Consider the following 19,395-nt stretch of genomic DNA (forward strand, 5'->3'; position numbering starts at 1 on the left):
CATAAAGTCAAGGCAACTATCCAGGGATATTTAATTTACAGCTCTCTGCTGTATGAAGGGATTTCCTAATAGCCTTTAAAGAGCCAGAAAATTCTTCATAAAAATCATACTCAATAGCTACACACAGAGACTGACTTTATTTGGAAATACTCTGTTGCAAGTCATGGTACATATTAGAAACTTGAGCTTAAACTTGTTATCTTGTTCTTTTTAGTTTAATACACACCATCAGGTCTGGACTGAGAATTAAATAGGCCATGCCATTTCAGGTACACAGAGGCCCAATCAGCCCACACAGAGGCCCAAACAGCCCCCACCAGCCACTAAATACTGACTTTCTATGGTACCTTATAGCAGCCCCTCTGGCATTTGCCAGAACCCACAGATTGCCAGTCCGGGCCTGCACACCATCTCCCTTTAGCCACACTAGTGGTGTATTCTAATTTCTGTTGCTATTATTTGGGCAAGGATAAAACATGGTACCAGGTATTTCCCTATCTTCCTTCCTACCTGTACCTTAATGGTGTTTATTTTTTAGATTGGTTTGCTAGCTGCATGAATGTCAGTGAGATATTTGCACAGTTTATACTTTTCTGACTATGTCTGATTTAGAGAGAAGCTCTCATAAAGAATACTTGTTCTTTGTTTCAGGGCCAAGTGGAAAGCCTTAATCTTATTTTTCAGTAACGTTTTAGAGCTATAATACACATAAATTATTTCTACTTTTCACAGACAGTGTTCAGAACTTTCTTAACTTTTCAGATAAGTGCAGCAAACTATCTGGTAAGGGCACTTATTGCAGCATGTTTCATAGTCCATGAGCTGGCTTAGGCTAGGGCCACATGATTGTGGATCTCAGCATGCAGAGAATCACGGGCTGAGAATCTGCTGCTTCTCTGCTCCTGCTCTGCCTGAACCTGGAAACATTGTCTCCGCCTGGGTGCAGGCAGACCCGTCGGATTTTGGAATTTTGCATTTTGCTCAGAAATCCCCCCTGCCTGCAGAAGAGAAAGGGAACAGCGAGGCAGCAGATTCTTCGCCTGTGGGAAATCCGTATCGTCTGGCCCTAGCCTTAGGGGACATGATAACAAGCAGTCATTAAACATTTCATTTAAATCCACTTTTTTGGGTTTAGTTGGCTTAGTTTTAAAACAGGGAATGTCAGAGTATCAGCCTTTCATAAAATTCCACTTTACTGTGTAAGGCCAATGACAGACAGGGATTTAGCACACAGGGATCTGTGTGCCAGAAACATTTTCAGTTATACAGGTGGGCTGTTCCCCTTTCACTGTGCACACAAAGGAGGTGGTAGTCGGCCAAATGGGAATTTCTCCACTGGTACAAAAATGCAATGTGTGCCATTAGCCTAAGAGAATATTGACAGGCATTTCAGCCATTGGGCAGCGTGAGAACATTCTGTATGAGGCATTTGGATGGCAAACAAAGAGATATCCACAGGAGCATAGTGTATGTGTAACCGATGATTCCTTTTGGTATTTACAAATACAAAATATCATATTATAGCCAATATTCATTTATGTAATATCAGATTATTTTACATTTTTTTCAGGTTGCAATGAGAAACATCTTAAATTATGTGCATTTGATATACAAGCTCATAAATAATGTAAATAAAGTTCCCTCCGGTGGAGCTAAAAACAAAGAGATATCCACAGGAGCATAGTGTATGTGTAGCCGATGAGTCCTTTTGGTATTTACAAATACAAAATATCATATTATATCCAACATTTTTCTTGTGTAATATCAGATTTTTTTAAAAAAAATTTCAGGTTGCAGCGAGAAACATCTTGCATTATGTGCATTTGTTTTGCAAGCTCATAAATAATGTAAATAAAGTGCCCCCCAGTGGTGCCTAAAACTTTCCTTGTATCCCTTTCTCTTAGCTGTGAATTTTGTCTGTGACCATCCAGCCATCCGAGCTATCAGTTTTGTGGGCTCCAACCAAGCAGGAGAATACATCTATGAGAGGGGATCCCGAAATGGCAAGAGGGTTCAATCTAATATGGTAAGCAGGAAGAATTTAAATGTGCATAGGTGTTACTAAGTCATTGTGGTAAAATAACCTGAGGTTGTTTTTAACTCTAGGGGGCAAAAAACCATGGTGTTGTCATGCCAGATGCGAATAAGGAGAACACCCTGAATCAGCTTGTAGGAGCAGCATTTGGAGCAGCTGGACAGCGCTGTATGGCTCTTTCCACAGCTGTCCTGGTTGGAGAAGCAAAAAAATGGCTCCCAGAGCTGGTTGAAAAAGCAAGGAAGTTACGGGTAAATGCTGGTAAGAAATACACAAAATTTCCTTCATTTGTATATGTTTATTTATGTTATTGTGTTAGGGTGAAGATGACAAATTAGGACCTCCACAGGTTTTCAGTTGCAAGAGTCTGCTAGATTAAATCAAGGCTACCATAGTTGTACAAATTTTACTGAACTGCCTTTGGTCAAATAGCTTTTACTTAGACACTACTTACTGTAATTTGTGCAGTTTCCTGAACACTTTGGTAGCGTGAAATTTCACTCTAGTATCACTACTAGGGATGCACCGAATCCAGGATTCGGTTCGGGATTGGCCAGCATTCGGCCTTTTTCAGCAGGATTTGGATTCCGCTGAATCCTTTTCCCCGGCCGAACCGAATCTGAACCCTAATTTGCATATGCAAATTAGAGGCGGGGAGGGAAAGCGCATGACTTTTTGTCACAAAACAAGGAAGTAACATTTTTTCCCCCTTCCCATCCCATTGGTTCGGTATTTGGCCGAATCCTTATTCTGGGGGTTTTCAGAATACAAAATGGAACAAATATGTGATCAATAACATTTTACTTGCATTAGGTATTTATCAGTACATAGCAAACATACCTGTGAAGATTTAATTCTATTGAGACCTAATGTTATGAAGTTAAAGACTAGCCACCCAAAAGGGCTGTACTTAGGAACTGTACCATACTACATGCAGTAGAACAGAGGTGCCCAAAAGATAGATTGGGATCTACCAGTAGACCTTTAGCTGGTGATCAGTAGATCTCAAGACATTGTCAACAAACAGTTGGTTTAAATCACCCTCCTGTTTCATGCTTTTCAATCAGATATTTAAGTTAAAGTTACTTAAGAAATAGTTGTTTGTTAGCAATATACATTTTCTCATAAATCATTTATTATTATTGTTTTTTGAAAGGTTTTTATTTATTGGTTTGTACAAGATATTTGCAGATATACAAAATTCATTCTTTATACTTGAGATTGAACCATCTTTTTTGCATTGTTCCAACAAGGCGGAGTGTATGAATGAACAAACCTTTTTTTTTAACTTATAACAAATACACAACAAATAGGGGGGGAATTATTTAAGTAATATTTTCCATTGGAACAGAATTGTAACAATGCTTATAAGGAAGGAGATTCTAATAGATCATCATCACTAAAAGTAGACCCCGCATTAGAAAAGCACTCCTACAGTAGAGTTTGGTTGCCTTATCTGTAAAGGCAGCTGTTTTCAATCAACTCCAATTATTCAGGGGCATAATAAATGTTGCCAATACCTTTCAGTGGCATTATCCCAAGTTCCTGGGGCTAATTAAGCATGTGAAGGAAAGTTCTTACTTCTTTTCATTCGTTTTGCTTTTACCATGTGTTAGGTAAACCGCATGCCTGAAATGAAAATATTTGCATGATGGGTTTGGATTGGGTTGAAACGATGATATTCAAAATGGAAGCTGAATTTGGCAAGTTTGCATGCCAAAAGTATAGCAGAACTGGAGGCAAACTATACCATTTTGTGTGGTACTGAGAGCTGGAATTTTCTAGTCTACATGGTGGAGGGATAATGGAAGCCAGTGTTGACCACCCCTTTTAAACCACACCCATATTATCACAAGAACTTTTAAGACCACATTTATTGTGGTAACACACAAAAAAAAAACAAATGGTTGGTGCTCACTGCAGTAATATCACTCATCATTCATATGTGAAAAAATTAAGTCATACCCTTAAATATACCATAAACATACCCTTAAATCATGTCTCCTCCCCCTGTGGATAACGTACCACCCCCCACCAGCACATGATGAACACCTTAGGGGCCCCTAACAACAATTAACAAATGCTAACAAACCTCCAGAACAAAATCTACTAGGCTTACTTCCCATTGTACAGAGTAGGGCAGGGACAGTATGGCACACACAGGGACCATAGGGCAGCCAGAGTATGGCACACACAGGGACCATAGGGCAGCCAGAGTATGGCACACACAGGGACCATAGGGCAGCCAGAGTATGGCACACACAGGGAGCAAAGGGAAGGCAGAGTATGGCACACACAGGGAGCATAGGGAAGGCAGAGTATGACACACACAGGGAGCATAGGGCAGGCAGAGTATGGCACACACAGGGAGCATAGGGCAGGCAAAGTATGGCGCACACAGGGAGCATAGGGCAGGCAAAGTATGGCACACACGGAGCATAAAGCAGGCAGAGTATGACACACACAGGGAGCATAGGGCAGGCAGAGTATGGCACACACAGAGATCATAGGGCAGGCAGAGTATGGCACACGCAGGGAGCATAGGGAAGGCAGAGTATAGCACACACAGGGAACATGGGGCAGACAGAATATTGCACACACAGGGAGCATAGGGCAGGGAGAGTATGGCACACACTATGAAAATAGGGCCGGCAGAGATTGTACAAAGGTGGACAATGGTGACAAGATTATACAAGCTATTCCATCATTATTATTACACAGTGAAAGTCAAAACATAAATATTTTTGAAAAAATATGGTTTTGTAAATTAACTCTGTTTTAAAACTATTTTAATTTTTATTTTTAAAGGGCTCCAGTTGTGCAATTTTAGGATTATTCTCCTATTTCTTATATATGCTTTAGTTTGTGCCCTTTTCTTTTTCTCCTCTTTTTGATAATATTGTTTTAGACTTTCTATCTTGTTTGTCTTCTGTGATGCCGATATTTATTCTATTGGTTCTTTCTAGGTGATCAACCTGGAGCTGATGTGGGACCTCTCATCAGTCCAGCTGCAAAAGAGCGTGTAACCAGCCTAGTAGAGAGTGGTGTCAGGGAAGGCGCAACTCTGTTGCTAGATGGCCGTGATGTTAAAGTAAAGGGGTATGAGAATGGCAACTTCGTGGGACCAACAATTTTGGCAAATGTTCAGGTATCTTATTTTTGGAAAATTAAAGCAGAGGTAGTTGGGTGAATGTGAAGCCAATGGCCATACAGTCTTTTTACCAGATGACAAGTTATCTAGTTTATAGAATGAGGGTGTTTTACTAAACAATAGGGATGCACCGAATCCACTATTTTGGATAGTTTTCGCGAAAGATTCGGCCGAACACTGAACTGATCTAAATCCTAATATGCATATTAGGGGTTCCTCCCTTGTTTTATGAGCAAAAGTCACTCGATTTCCGTCTCCGGACCTAATTTGCATATGCCAATTTGGATTCAGTTCAGCCGGGCAGAAGGATTCAGCCGAATCGTGCTGAGAAAGGCTGAATCATGAACTGAATCCTGTATTTGGGGGAATCCTTACTAAACAATCACTATAAATGTTCTATTTGGTTCTTATAGCCGCACATGACCTGCTACAAGGAAGAGATTTTTGGGCCAGTCCTGGTCATATTAGAGGCAGACACTCTGGATGACGCCATTAAAATTGTGAACAGCAATCCATATGGCAATGGAACAGCCATCTTCACAACAAATGGTGCCACTGCTCGAAAATACACTCACATGGCAGATGTGGGGCAGGTGAGTATATCTGTAGATGAACAGTAGGAAATTCATGCCTTTTGTTTAATACTAGGAATGTTTTTATGGCACTTGTTTTTCATACTGGAGCTAAAGTGTTCCTGTGCATTATAGAAGGTTTGTAGTTTATCCTGTGTCATCGGTATTAGGAGTGAATTTTTTAAAGATTATTTTTGGCACTTTAACATTCAATCACTCTATAACTTTCATAACCAGGGATGGGCGAATTTTTTCGCCTTGTTTCGCCTAAAAAATGACTTGTTTTGATGCCCATAGACTTTAATGGGCGGGGTGCGACATTTTGCCGGCGGAAAATTTTTGCCGAAACGGGTCAAATTCGCCAATCTCTATTCATAACACAACTTTTAATGCAGGTTTATAGGACGAGAAAAGTTAAGTATACTCGGGTGCTGTTTTGTTGTGCTCCACCCAGTGTCAATAACATCAACCTTTCATCCTATACTGATGGGTTCATTTTTTTTATAAAATTCAGAGGCAGATTTACTAAGGTTCGAATTGTAAATTCAATTTTTTTTTTTGTCAAAACTTACAAATTCTAATTTAAAACCACCAACTCGAATTTGAATGTGAGATTTATCACTTCTCAACCCTGGAAACAGTTCTAATTCGACTATTCTCCACCTAAAACCTGCAGAGTTCATGTAGAAGTCAGTGGAAAAGGTCCCTTGAACTATTTGAAGATGTTAATAGTAGTGATGAACCCATATGTTTGTCAAGTTTCACTCCAATGGGAGATAAATATGTTGTGCGTCAAAAAAAACGTTGTGCGTCTCTGACGTCCATCTAAAAAATCAAATGCTCTGTAAGGAAACACATTTATTATTATTGCTACTTTTTATTACTCATCTTTCTATTCAGGCCTCTCCTATTCATATTCCAGTCTCTTATTCAAAGCAAAGCATAGTTGCTAAGGTAATTTGGACCTTAGAAACGAGATTTCTGAAATTGCAAACGGGAGAGCTGCTGAATAAATAGCCAAATAACTCAAAATCGACAAATGATAAAAAATGAAAACCAATTGCATATTGTCACAGAATACAACTTTCTACATACTTAGGGGCCCATTTACCAAGGGTCGAATAGGCAAAAATTCGATTTGAATTGAAAAAACTTTGACTATTCGACCATTCCAAAATCGAAGTACTGTCTCTTTAAAAAACTTTGAATTCGCCACCTTAAACCTGCCGAATTGCTATATTAGGCTATGGGGACCACCCAGAACCTATAGCCAATATTTGGCTAAGTTTTTAGAAGTCGAAGGTTTTTTTTTTTGAAAATCGTTCGATCGATCTATTAAATCGCTCGAATAATTTGATTCGAACGATTTCTACGATAAATCAAACAATTTTAATTAGATCGAAAACAGCTAAATTCAAACAAAAAAAAACTTCGACTATCAAATATTCTCAATTCGATAGTCGAATTTTGAAGTTTTAGCACTACGAAATTCGAACCTTAGTAACTGTGCCTTAGTGTTAATTATGCTGTTTTTTATGCAGGAGCACTTTTTCATTCAGATCTAGAAAAATAGCTAAAAGCTGGGGAACTTACTATAATTCTTTCTATAATTTTTTCATTTCACATTTTATTATTATTATTATTATTATATAATGGTGTCCATATGAATTAGGACCATGGTGTTAGTAACTTTTTGGACATGTATTTGTGGTTTTCACCAGAGAACTGGACTAAGAGGTGTTCTTTTTAAGGAAGATGCATTAAAAGGTGTTTTTTTTATGTAGTTCTTAATTTCTCTTTTCAGATAGGAGTGAATGTGCCAATCCCAGTACCACTCCCTATGTTCTCATTCACCGGATCTCGTGCTTCTTTCCGAGGAGACACTAACTTTTATGGAAAACAGGTAGGTGGGAAAAATATTAATTCAGTTCTGCAACAACAAAAACCCACACAAATTTCAAAAAGCAGAGCTTAAAAATTGCAAGAAACACCCACTATTGTATCAGCTAAACTGGTTAAAATTCTCTTCCCCCCCCCCTGCAATTTCTACCCCTAATCTTAAGGGTTCAAGCACACAGGCAGATCCGGGGAGATTTAGTAGCCTCTTCTGCGGGGAAACTTCGGGCGACTTCGGATATCGAAGTGCCACCAGTGCATTTGTTGCTGGCGTTTTCTCATTATAGCAGGGGGAAGGCAGTTCGGGGAGATTATCGCCCCGCAGAAGAGGCGATTAGTCGCCAGGCGACTAAATCTCCCCGAATCTGCCTGTGTGCTAGTTCCGTAAAACATAACACTGTAAGTGGCATCTATCATTATAAAATATTTATCCACCGAAACCTAATTGTGGCATCAACTCCCCAAATAATTTAGCAGTGCAATTCAAATACATAAAACTCAACCAACTTATCCCACATAAACAGCATTACTTCAAATGTATCAACTAAATGTATCAATTTAGAACCGTTTACAGGGTCGGCGACCGCGCTACCAGAGCTGCTTTAGAACATGAACAATTACACTTCAATATTAGAAAAACAGTGACACATAGAAAATAGAAAGTAATTGGAAAAAGTTATTTCTGGTGATGTATCTGAAAACAACTAGTTGTTTGAAGGTGAACAACCCCTTTAGTAGCGCTGCTCCAGCAGAATCTGCACTAAAATCAGTCTTTCAATAGAACACATGGATTTTTTTAAAATATTTAATTTTGAAATCTGACACAGGGCTATACATATTGTCAGTTTCCAAGGAACCCTATTCATGTGACTTGAGCTCTGATAAACTTCAGTTATTCTTTGCTGCTGTACTGCAAGTTGGAGTGATATCATCCCTTCCCTTCACCCACCCCCCCACCAGCAGCCCATTAGTAGAACAATGGAAAGGTAACCAGATAACTGCTCCCTGGTAGATATAAGATCAGCACTTAATAGTAAAAATCCATGTCCCACTCCTTCAGCTACATTGAGTAGGAGAAACAATAGCCTGCCTGAAAGCAGTTCCATAGTGCAGCACTGGCTCTTTCTGAAAGCAAATGACCAGGCAAAATGACTTGAGATGGTGCCTACACCCCAATATTACAACTAAAACAAATAGACTTGCTGGTTCAGGAATTACATTTTAAATGGTAGAGTGAATTAATTGCAATGTAAACAGTATAATTTAGGAATAAAAACAACACCATAAAAATCACGACAGAATCGCTTTGTCTTTCCATTTTATGCTTTCCAAACCAGCCAGTGCATGGTGGGTGGCTACTGTCTGTGGCTAGTAAACAACCTCTGAAGAGTCAATGAAACAATTTCCAGTAATACATATACATATATTTTCATACTTCTAAGTCAGCCCTTGTCTCTGCAGACTTTTCCTCTTTCCCAGTTTTCTCTCACATTTTTAATTCTAACACCTCAGCAGTGATTACAGGGCATTACAGCTGATAAAATACAAATACACTTCAGACTTTTGTGGTTTCTAAGTTAGTGTAGCACTGGTTTAAGGAGAGTCTACTTAGACTTAGATGGTATTACATCCACCCATATGTCTGTGTCTCCCGTTCATTACATGTTGTCTCTGCAGTCTGTTTTCAACCTCTCGCTTATTCTTCTGTTTTCCAAATCATTACACAGGGTATTCACTTCTTTACCCAGCTGAAGACTGTAACCTCTCAGTGGAAGGAAGAAGATTCCACATTAACCAGCCCTGCAGTGGTGATGCCAACCATGGGGCGTTGATTCGACTTGCCAACCCATATCTTTCTATATCTTTCTATTTGAACACTACCTATCTAGCACCAACATGCATCCCATGTCTAACCGACCACATCTAGTGTTTGTATTTTCTTGGCTATAAAGTAGTTTTTGGGGTTTTTTTTTAAATCTTAGTTGCTTCCCTCTCTACAGCTTACAGAGAACCTTGTTCTGCTTTTTCCCTGTTGCAACTGTCAGCTAGGAACAGTCTACTTCTAGGTGTAATTTATTGTTCCTAGAAGATATCCTCAAATTGTGCCACATTGTGCACCACTGTTTTCCTAAAACTTAAATCTTCTAGGCACAGCATATCTGTCTGAAAAGATTTTATAGGAATCTTTAGGCAGATTTAAATGAACCACAATGCAATAGAATCCGTGAAGGCAAATTACACTTTGAAAGAAGGAACATTTTATATAAACTACTTGTTTGATGAAATGGTGGGATTACCAGAGCTAATTATATTCTTCATTCAATAAAGATTTTTGCTTATAGAATATCTTGTTTTTTATTTAGAAGCTATGTAGCAGATTTGCCATCAAAGCCTGTTTGCTATGACTTCAACATTTCCTAGACATTTTTTTCTCTTGTCTAATTCATAGCAAATGCCTGTCAAGCATGTTACACAATGTCATACATTTGAGTAAACTGATTATACAACTTTGTATCTGAGCACTGGCTTTTTATGCCTTCTAAGAAAACAACAATCCACTTCCATCCGCTGTTTTCCAGCAGCAGTGATGGTGGAGAAAATGCCATGTGTGACATTAGCCTAAATCACATGGGATCAGAAGTTTTTCTGCACACTGACTGTACTAACATTACACATAAGCCTGAGCAGTTCTTTCAGCATTGTGCCTTTATATGGTTATGGGATGCCTCTGTGACTTTTAATTAGGGATGCACCGAATCCACTATTTTGGATTCGGCCGAATACCGAACGGTATCCGAATCCTAATTTGCATATTCAAATTAGGGGTGTGAATGGGGAAACATCTTTTACTTCCTTGTTTTGTGACAAAAAGTCACAGGATTTCCCTCCCGTCCCTGATTTGCATATGCAAATTAGGATTTGGTTCAGCCTGGCAGAAGGATTCGCTGAATCCAAATCCTGCTGAAAAAGGCCAAATCCTGCCCGAATCACGAACCAAATCCTGGATTTGGTGCATCCCTACTTTTAATATCCCTATATCTTACAACAGGGGGTGCATCATTTACTATACAGCAACACTTATACTATGGACAACCTGATGGTCTGTTAAATGTGTGCATGGGGGGTTTATGTGAGGAGCTTTAGTCATCTGTTTACCCCATAATTGCAGGCCTGTCCATCTGATCAAGGATATCCATACTGGAGACATGCCATTAAAGGAGAAGGAAAGGCTTGGGAGCAAATTCACTAACCCCCGAAAATTCTCCAGCGAAGGCTTCACTCACAGTGCAACACTTCGCCAGGCTAATTCACTACAATCCGAAGTTGCGTCGAGGGTGCCGAACGCTGGAGAAGTTGCGCTAGCGTTACTGCGCCAAGCGTAGCGAAGTTGCGCTAGTGTTGGCTAATTTGCATACGGCAGGAAGTTAAAGTTGAATGGACGTATATGTTGAAGCAAATACATCACACTACACAAGCCCGGGAAAGCTTCATAAAATAAAATTGTTATAATTGTTATATTGCCCTACACATGAGCCCAGATATAGTTTATGGGCCATATGTTAGAAAATGTAGGGGGAACCCGGTTACCCCAAAAAAAATGTATGCTCTTTTTCAGCCTATCACCCTGAAAAAGGAAAAGATGCCAGCGTTTTTTCAACAATTTTTTTTAGGAACTCCTGTCTAATCTATTGCTCTTCGCCTGGTCTGAGGTGGTGAAGGCAAGTCTAGCGCAAGAGGTAACATTCAGTAAAATCTGTATCTTAGTGAATTTGCGTGGTTACGTCAGTTCACCAGAGCACAAATCTGCCAGGCGTTAGGGAGCTGTTAGAGTCTATCTCCTTCACTTGCGAATTTTCGTCCGCGTTAGTCACTTCGCCCTTTAGTAAGTTTGCCCCTTGGTGCACTTGAGGGTGCCAAATTTTAGGCACCCCCAAGTGATTGTATTGACTTACCTGAAACCCCAGGCCGGTGCTCCTATCAGCAGAAAACTGCACTGGCCCGGGGTTATATAGCTATATAGAGATTAATAATTAGTGGTCCCATATATGGCCACAAAACAAATTTGCTCTGAAGCATAGATGGTAGAAATGATATAATAACTGGAAACTGTGCAAGGGGTACAAGATAGTGGGGCTTAGACTGGCCTAATAACCACAGGCAGGGCAGGCTCAGTCTGAGACTTTCTGTGTAGATTGCAGGAGAGTCAGGCTCCTCCTCCCCAGCCCCCTACAAATTCACCGGGCCCACCCCTTTAGTTAGTTGGGCAGGTCGGGCATGTGTATTAAGGTAATTCCAGAGACTTTGGCCAGGTAGGAAGAGGGCAGTCTAGGGTCGGCACAAGTCAACAATTTGCCAACCTGCACATCCTTTGTACAAAAATAGATTGTAAGGTTTGTGGCTCCCTCTGATTCAAGTACGGCCACATTTGTGTTGCAGCAACAATACTGTCGCCACACACAAGCTTAGCATCCACAAACACAAATGAAGCAGGGGTGTAATTTGGGGGGCCCATGTCCCCCCTTGAAATTGTAGGGAATGTCCACCAATGGTAAATGTTGCAGCCTTATTGCAAGTAAGATACATCAAACCAAGCAGATACCCTTCTTCTAAAGTCTGCTAGTGCTGTATCTCATCTTTCACCTTGTTTCAGGGCTATGGGCAAATACAGTGCACCACCCAAAGTGCAAAATGTCAACCAAGTGGCAACTCCTGATGCAGAGGAGGAGGAATACTCTAAAGGAAACCTGAACGGTATATTTTAGCAGCCCAGGTATGGACCTGTATGTCATTTGGCATTGGGCTAGTTGTCATTTAACAATAGACTCTCCTGTTATGACTTACGCTGAGCCCAGAACATTCCTTGCTCTATATACACTGGCCTTCATGCTTAAATGAATGTGTCCAATTGCTTGCCTTGGTAAAGGCCTTCATCATAGCCTTCTGCACAACTGGAAATCCAGCTCTAATCAACAGTCTAATTAGCATTCTGCTGTTGAGTCAACTTCTATTTACTAAAGTAAACATTCTGGGATGCCCTGGGTGATAAAAATTGAACTGGACTCTTTTGTTTTTCTTCTAGGTTCCTTTAAAAAAATATTAAAAAAAAGTACTTATACATGGCACAGGCTTCAAAATAGGCTGAGATTCAAAATAAACCCTGGATTTTTAAAGGAACAGTAACACCAAAAAATGAAAGTATTTTAAATTACTGAAAATATCATGTAGTGTTGCCCTGCACTGGTAAAACTGATGTGTTTGCTTCAGAAACACTGCTATAGTTCATATGAACAAGCTGCTGTGGAGCAATGGCAGAAATTGAAAAACGGCTATATGGCACAGGTTAACTAATGGATAACAGATAACACCATTAGACAGACAGAGCTTATTTGCTATCTGCTGTGTAATTTGAGCCTTTTCTCCTTTGAATGGCTGCCCCATTGCTACACAGCAGCTTATTTATATAAACAATAGTAGTGTTTCTGAAGCAAACACATCAGTTTTACCAGTGCAGGGTAACACTGTATTATATTTTCATTACTAGTCCGGTTGGTTTTAGTTAACCAGAAATAAGTTTTTCCAATTAGTTTCTATTTCTGTAAATTATCATTTTTTACAGACTACTGTCTTTCTGAAGCAGCTCTGGGAGGGGGGTCATTTACTACAGTAAATTGATAGATTTGGGGGGTTTATTTATTAAAACTCGATTTATTCTGATCTTATTCTGCAACAAAATCGAGCATCATTTCAAATCATGTGACTTTTTTAAATTGTTGTTCTGAGCTGAAACTCAATTTTATTAAATTATTGCCCCGAAAACTTGAATTTATCAGATTATCGAACGAAAACCAGCTCAAACAGCCCAATAATTTTGAGAATCCTGAAGGTAAAAAACATGTTCCATTTGTTAAAGGGACCATCTGCCATTGACTTCTACACGATTTTGACAGATTTTAGCTGGAGCATTTTCAGATTTACATTTTCAGAGCATAATAAATCTTGAAAATTCTAGATTTTCCCCCTTTAAAAATTCAACCAGAAAAAATTGGGCCCCGTAGTTGATACATATGTTATCTTTGGGCCTGCTGAGCATGTTGGGAATTGAACAGTACACTTTCATGTTGGAAAAACAATGGAAAGCAATTGAAAACAGTTTTTATTTCTGGTGAACAACTGAACTGAAAAAAAAGAAATGTTTTATCATTTTAAACGACAACCATTTCTGTTCTGTGTTTTTAGCAGCCTATTCTATTTGTAACAGGAACTTATTAGCCTCTTCTACTTCACTTACATTAAAGGGATTGTTCACCTTTAAATTAACTTTTAGTATGTGTAGTATGTGTAGAAATTGCAATTGTTTTTCATTTTTTATTGTTTGTAGCTTTTTGAGGAATTTAGCACCTCTTCAAAAATTACCCAGCTATGCATTTATTTGAATACGAGTCTGGAATATGAATAGGGGAGGATCTGAATACAAAGGTGAGTAATAGAGCAATAACAATATTTTTTTTAGATGGAGTCAGATTCCCCCCCCCCCCATTAGAACATACTAAAAGCTAACTTAAAAATGAACCACCCTTTAAGGAGTCTATAGCATACCCCTACAATTCATTTGCTGGATTCTTTATAAACTATGACGAGCTCCACCCATAAACAACCACAACTTGGCCAAGCGTTATCTCCCTTATTTTATATAATCATTTCCTTTTTAAATCAGACATACATACCTCTCCTACTTTTCTATTTCCCTCTGTCCCTCCAAAACAAAGTATAACCAGCTCTCCCATTTTACCAGACTAGCTTTTTGAAGTTGTAAATATACATTTAATACTAGTACCAGTAAGTAAAGGTTTTATATAAAACGTATGGTACTTCCTGTCTTTATCAGTACTCCCAACCATGTCTCCATCCCCAGTTTCCCTTACTCATTACCTCATCTTACCCATCATACACAGAATTACTCATTGCACCCTTGCCCCCTTATGCCTAGTTTAAAATCTTCTCCAACCCTATAGCCATCCTCTCCCCCAAAGCAGCTGCACCATCATCATTAAGGTGCAGCACATTCATAGCCTGTAGCCTACTAAAAAAAAAAACAGCAACCCAAAGCTCTCCTCCCTACACCAATCTCTGAGCCACACATCAAGCACCCACTATCTTCTTACTGTTGCTCATAGTGTATGTAATATCTTTGTGATAACTACTTGGGAAATCCAATTTTTATTCACCCAATTTTTTTAAATCGTTCTTGAGGACTCCCCCCACCCTTTAAAAAGCCTTTATTGATGAAAGGCTGTGAAACTCCCTAGCACGTTGCCAACTGGCCCATTTTGTTAAAGTGGACCTGTCACCCAGACTTAAAAAGCTGTATAATAAAAGTCCTTTTCAAATTAAACATGAAATCCAGTTTATTTTTTTCATTAAAGCATTCATAGCTGTTGTAAGCTCATTTAAAATTGTCTGCCCCTCCTCTATGCCTTAGGTATAGAGGCGGGGCAAGCAATTATTTTCACTTTCCATTCAGCACTTCCTAGATCACTGCTCTCCACACATTCCCCCAATTCTCAACTATTTAATTGTGTAGCCAGGACATGAGGATGGACATCAGGTCCCCCATTCTGGTGCACAAACAAGATTCTGAGATGATGAAAGGCTTGTCTTAATAACAGTGTCCACAAAATGGCTCCTGCCTGCTTGTTATAATTATGAATTCCCAGACTGATGAAAACAAAAAAATGTATACAGTGTAATTAAAGTTCATTTTGCTTGATTAACATGAAATAAAATAGGATTTAGAATATTTTTTTTATGTGACAGGTCCCCTTTAAGGGAGTGCACCATCTCTATTATATAGAAAACAAAATCTATACAAGCCAGCTACCAAGAATATTTTTTAAAAAAAAAATTTAATTACTATTTTTTAGACAAGATTTTCAGCCACAGATAGAAAAACAAGGAGGCCAACTGCTTAAATAAAAAGCATGAGAGTTAACATGTATTTCTAACATGTCGGGACAACGTTTTTTGTTTACAATCACCTTTCATTGTATTCATGAACCAATTTCATTCCACTGTACTATATTGTTTTATAGTGAAGTATGATACACAGCAGAACTATTTCAGTCAGATATTCTCCATTATGCTATATTTTATTCACATATAAATAAGGAGATATGTCCAAAATCCATTCATAAATGTGGCCCACTATGTGACTATGTGAGAGATTAAAGCAGCTTGCTGCATCTCTAGTTTGTAACCTTTCACAAGCTGGTTTAAGAGAGTCTTTTCATTGTCTTTTTTTGGTGTGATCAGTGGAGGGTATGGATTCCCTTTGTATTCAATCACCGCCATTTTAGCGCGATCCACGTTATCTCGGGTGGGAATCTGGTACATTCTGGTATAATTACTGTGATGAGAGCTGAAGCGAGGGACAAGAACCTTGAACAGTTTGGGAATTAAATCTTTCTCCTGCAAGAAAAAAACAAAAAAACATATCTAGTCATTTCTTTCAAGATGAAAAGGTGTTCTATAATAAGGACATTTTCAATACAATATCCCAGTGATCCAGTATATATAATTATGGAGCTTATTGCTAGCTGCCTGTGAGGCCTACTGTTTTCTAAGGGCACGACTCCACGGACGATTCCGAATCGCTGCGCAAAAACGCAGGCGTCACATCGGATGCGATGGAAATAAGGTAAGTAATGCTATTGTTGGATCGTGTCAAAGCATTGATGTGACACCATCCAACAAACGCCTGCGTTTTTGCGTAGCGCATCGGAATTGTCCCTGGAGTCCTGCCCTAAAAGAGAACAATCATATCCTCACCTCAATATACATCAATATATAATATCAATATATGTATCTTATATTAGGTGATGGGTCAGTGATTCTATTTTTCTTCTGCTGTTACTTTATAATAGAGGGTGATATTAGTCTTCTCGTGAACTCGTGAGCTATTAGCGCTTTTTAACTTTATTTTTAAGTAATTTTGCCATTTTATAGAATACAGAAAATAATAGCTGATCAGATAATATATTGGGGAAGGGGGGGGGTACAAAACTAAAGGGAAAGAAAACAATATGCTCTCTAGGTCCCGTCCTATAAAGCCTCGTTCATATCCATGTGTATTTGCCCTTTTTGTTTTTATATCAAACACACCCTAAAACCAACATAATGGCAAACATTTTGGCAATTTGGGATACTACATTTGAATACTGCTCATTGTTCTATTCTAAGTAGTTAAAAGTACTGAATGATTCGTACTGTACTAAAATGCTTTGTATAAAATAAACACAGCTACATTGTATAGCAGCAACTGAATTACTACTGTGAAAATCTTCAGTTTAGACAAAAATACTCTAATAGAATGAGGCAACTCCCAACTTATTATTCTCCAATAACCGAATAAGTCCAGAGAAGGAAAGATATCTGCAGAGCTTAGGATTTCATGAAGACACAGGAACAGGTGTATAAGGCATCTATACCCATATGACAAAGAAAAGGTAGGGTTAAAGGAACAGTTCAGTGTAAAAATAAAAATTGGGTAAATAGATATAAAAAATGTATCTAATATAGTTAGTTAGCCAAAAATGTAACGTATAAAGGCTGGAGTGACAGGATGCCTGGTAACCAGTAGAAAACCAAGAGAGCTGCAAAGCAGGAACCAGTGTTGTGGTTATTATATTAGACATCCAGTCACTCCAGCCTTTATACATTTCATTTTGACTAACTATATTAGAATTTTTTTTTATTTTATTTTGCACAGCCTATCTATTTACCCAGTTTTTATTTTTATACTGAACAATTCCTTTAAAATGAAATGGGGAGGGGGCAGATTTATTCTGGGGAGGGGGCAGATTTATTCATTTTTAAGCTTGCAGGAAAAAAAAACTATGCAACTGTGAGAAATGCATAAAAACAACCTGCTTTTTCTATATGATCATGTAAGAAATGAATTTGGAGAGAATAGTGGTGACTTGTTGCAGATAAAACATTAAAAGACCATCACATTGTTCCATTCATTGCCAATGAGGCTGAAGATCAACTATTTCAATAACCTGAGAGAAAAATACATGAAATAAAGTTGATTTAGACAATTCCCATGAACTTCTATATCAGCTTGGCAGCTTTTTCATGCACCTTTTCCAAATTGTATTTAAAATAGGAGTGCATTCAAGTTCATGTTTTTGTTGAATAGTGGGGAAAAAAATCAATCTTGAATATTGATAAATATGCCCCTTAGTGCTTCACTTTCCCTTTAAAATAAAAGATAAATGATTACGATACCGTCAGCCAAAAGTCAGCCATTTTCATAGCTCGCTCGTCTGTGTCCCCTCGCTTGCCATAGTCAATCAGCTGAAAATAAAATTTCAAACACTGGATCATCATCAACTCACTGATAATTTTCAGCCTATAAAACCACTGTGTTATGTAATATGTAGGTTTCTTATATATATATATATATATATATATATATATATATATATATATATATATATATATATATATATATATATATATTTATATTCAAATGGGTGGCTACATATTCCAAATTTCCAGATGCACTAGAGGTCAGCGGGTCGCGGGTCCGGGTTGCGGATATGGTACTTGCGGGTCGGGTAGCGGGTCCAAGCGGGTAAGAACGCGGGTTTGGGTTGTGGGTCGGGTTTGGGTCCCAAAAAATGGACCCGCGCAGGACTCTACATCCAGTCACTCCAACTAACTATATTATAAACATTTGTTATTTTGCACAGCCTATTCACTCAGTATAGTGGGGAAAAAAATCAATCTTGAATATTGATAAATATGCCTTAGTGCTTCACTTTCCCTTTAAAATAAAAGATAAATGATTACGATACCGTCAGCCAAAAGTCAGCCATTTTCATAGCTCGCTCGTCTGTGTCCCTCGCTTGCCATAGTCAATCAGCTGAAAATAAAATTTCAAACACTGGATCATCATCAACTCACCTGATAATTTTCAGCCTATAAAACCACTGTGTTATGTAATATGTAGGTTTTTATATATATATATATATATATATATATATATATATATATATATATATATATTATATATATATATATAATTTATATTCAAATGGGTGGCTACATATTCCAAATTTCCAGATGCACTAGAGGTCAGCGGGTCGCGGGTCCGGGTTGCGGATATGGTACTTGCGGGTCGGGTAGCGGGTCCAAGCGGGTAAGAACGCGGGTTTGGGTTGTGGGTCGGGTTTGGGTCCCAAAAAATGGACCCGCGCAGGACTCTACATCCAGTCACTCCAACTAACTATATTATAAACATTTGTTATTTTGCACAGCCTATTCACTCAGTTTCTATTTTTACACTGAACTGAGCCTTTAAATATAGCAGATCAGACACCTTTTATATATGTTATTTAACAACAGATATTGTTCTTTGCTAAAATGTAGAATATGACGTATAATACGTAAAAATTGAAGCCTAATATCCCCTAGGAACTATACACCAATAAGGGACATGGAAAAGCTCACGAGTCCAGGGAATCTTACTTTTTCTGCATACTGCTGCAGCTCTTCCGCCCGGGCCCAGGTGGTCTCAATCCTCTCATGTCGGGTCAAGCCTGTGAGGAGATTCCTCAACAAATCAAGTCGAGAACGTGGTCCTAGGCCGAGCCGTCTGGCAACGCGACCGTGGGCGATCAGGAGCCCAGGAAAGAGCCGCATGCTTAGAAGGAGAAGATGACAAGCTGTGAAGTACT

At 38.7% G+C, this 19,395-nt stretch overlaps 2 protein-coding genes across 4 annotated transcripts in view; one reads left to right on the top strand and one right to left on the bottom strand.

Annotated features, from left to right (window-relative positions):
- The window catches only part of aldh6a1.S (aldehyde dehydrogenase 6 family member A1 S homeolog), a 33,367-nt gene extending 23,369 nt beyond the window's left edge, over positions 1–9,998 (top strand). For all 3 annotated transcript variants that reach the window (XM_041574939.1, XM_018232459.1, XM_018232458.2), the window contains exons 7-12: positions 1,905–2,026; positions 2,107–2,296; positions 5,002–5,183; positions 5,600–5,779; positions 7,563–7,661; positions 9,382–9,998. In XM_041574939.1, coding sequence (XP_041430873.1) covers positions 1,905–2,026; positions 2,107–2,296; positions 5,002–5,183; positions 5,600–5,779; positions 7,563–7,661; positions 9,382–9,486 — 878 coding nt within the window. In that variant the 3' untranslated portion in view covers positions 9,487–9,998. The remainder of the gene's footprint in view (positions 1–1,904; positions 2,027–2,106; positions 2,297–5,001; positions 5,184–5,599; positions 5,780–7,562; positions 7,662–9,381) is intronic.
- A 5,103-nt stretch (positions 9,999–15,101) lies between these two features.
- Positions 15,102–19,395, bottom strand: mrpl17.S (mitochondrial ribosomal protein L17 S homeolog). The gene is given in 3 exon segments (NM_001091905.1): positions 15,102–16,120; positions 17,942–18,010; positions 19,187–19,395. Coding segments are annotated over 3 exon segments (507 nt in total). The 5' UTR covers positions 19,361–19,395; the 3' UTR covers positions 15,102–15,856.

Source organism: Xenopus laevis, chromosome 8S (assembly GCF_017654675.1).
Source record: "Xenopus laevis strain J_2021 chromosome 8S, Xenopus_laevis_v10.1, whole genome shotgun sequence".
Taxonomy (NCBI): domain Eukaryota; kingdom Metazoa; phylum Chordata; class Amphibia; order Anura; family Pipidae; genus Xenopus; species Xenopus laevis.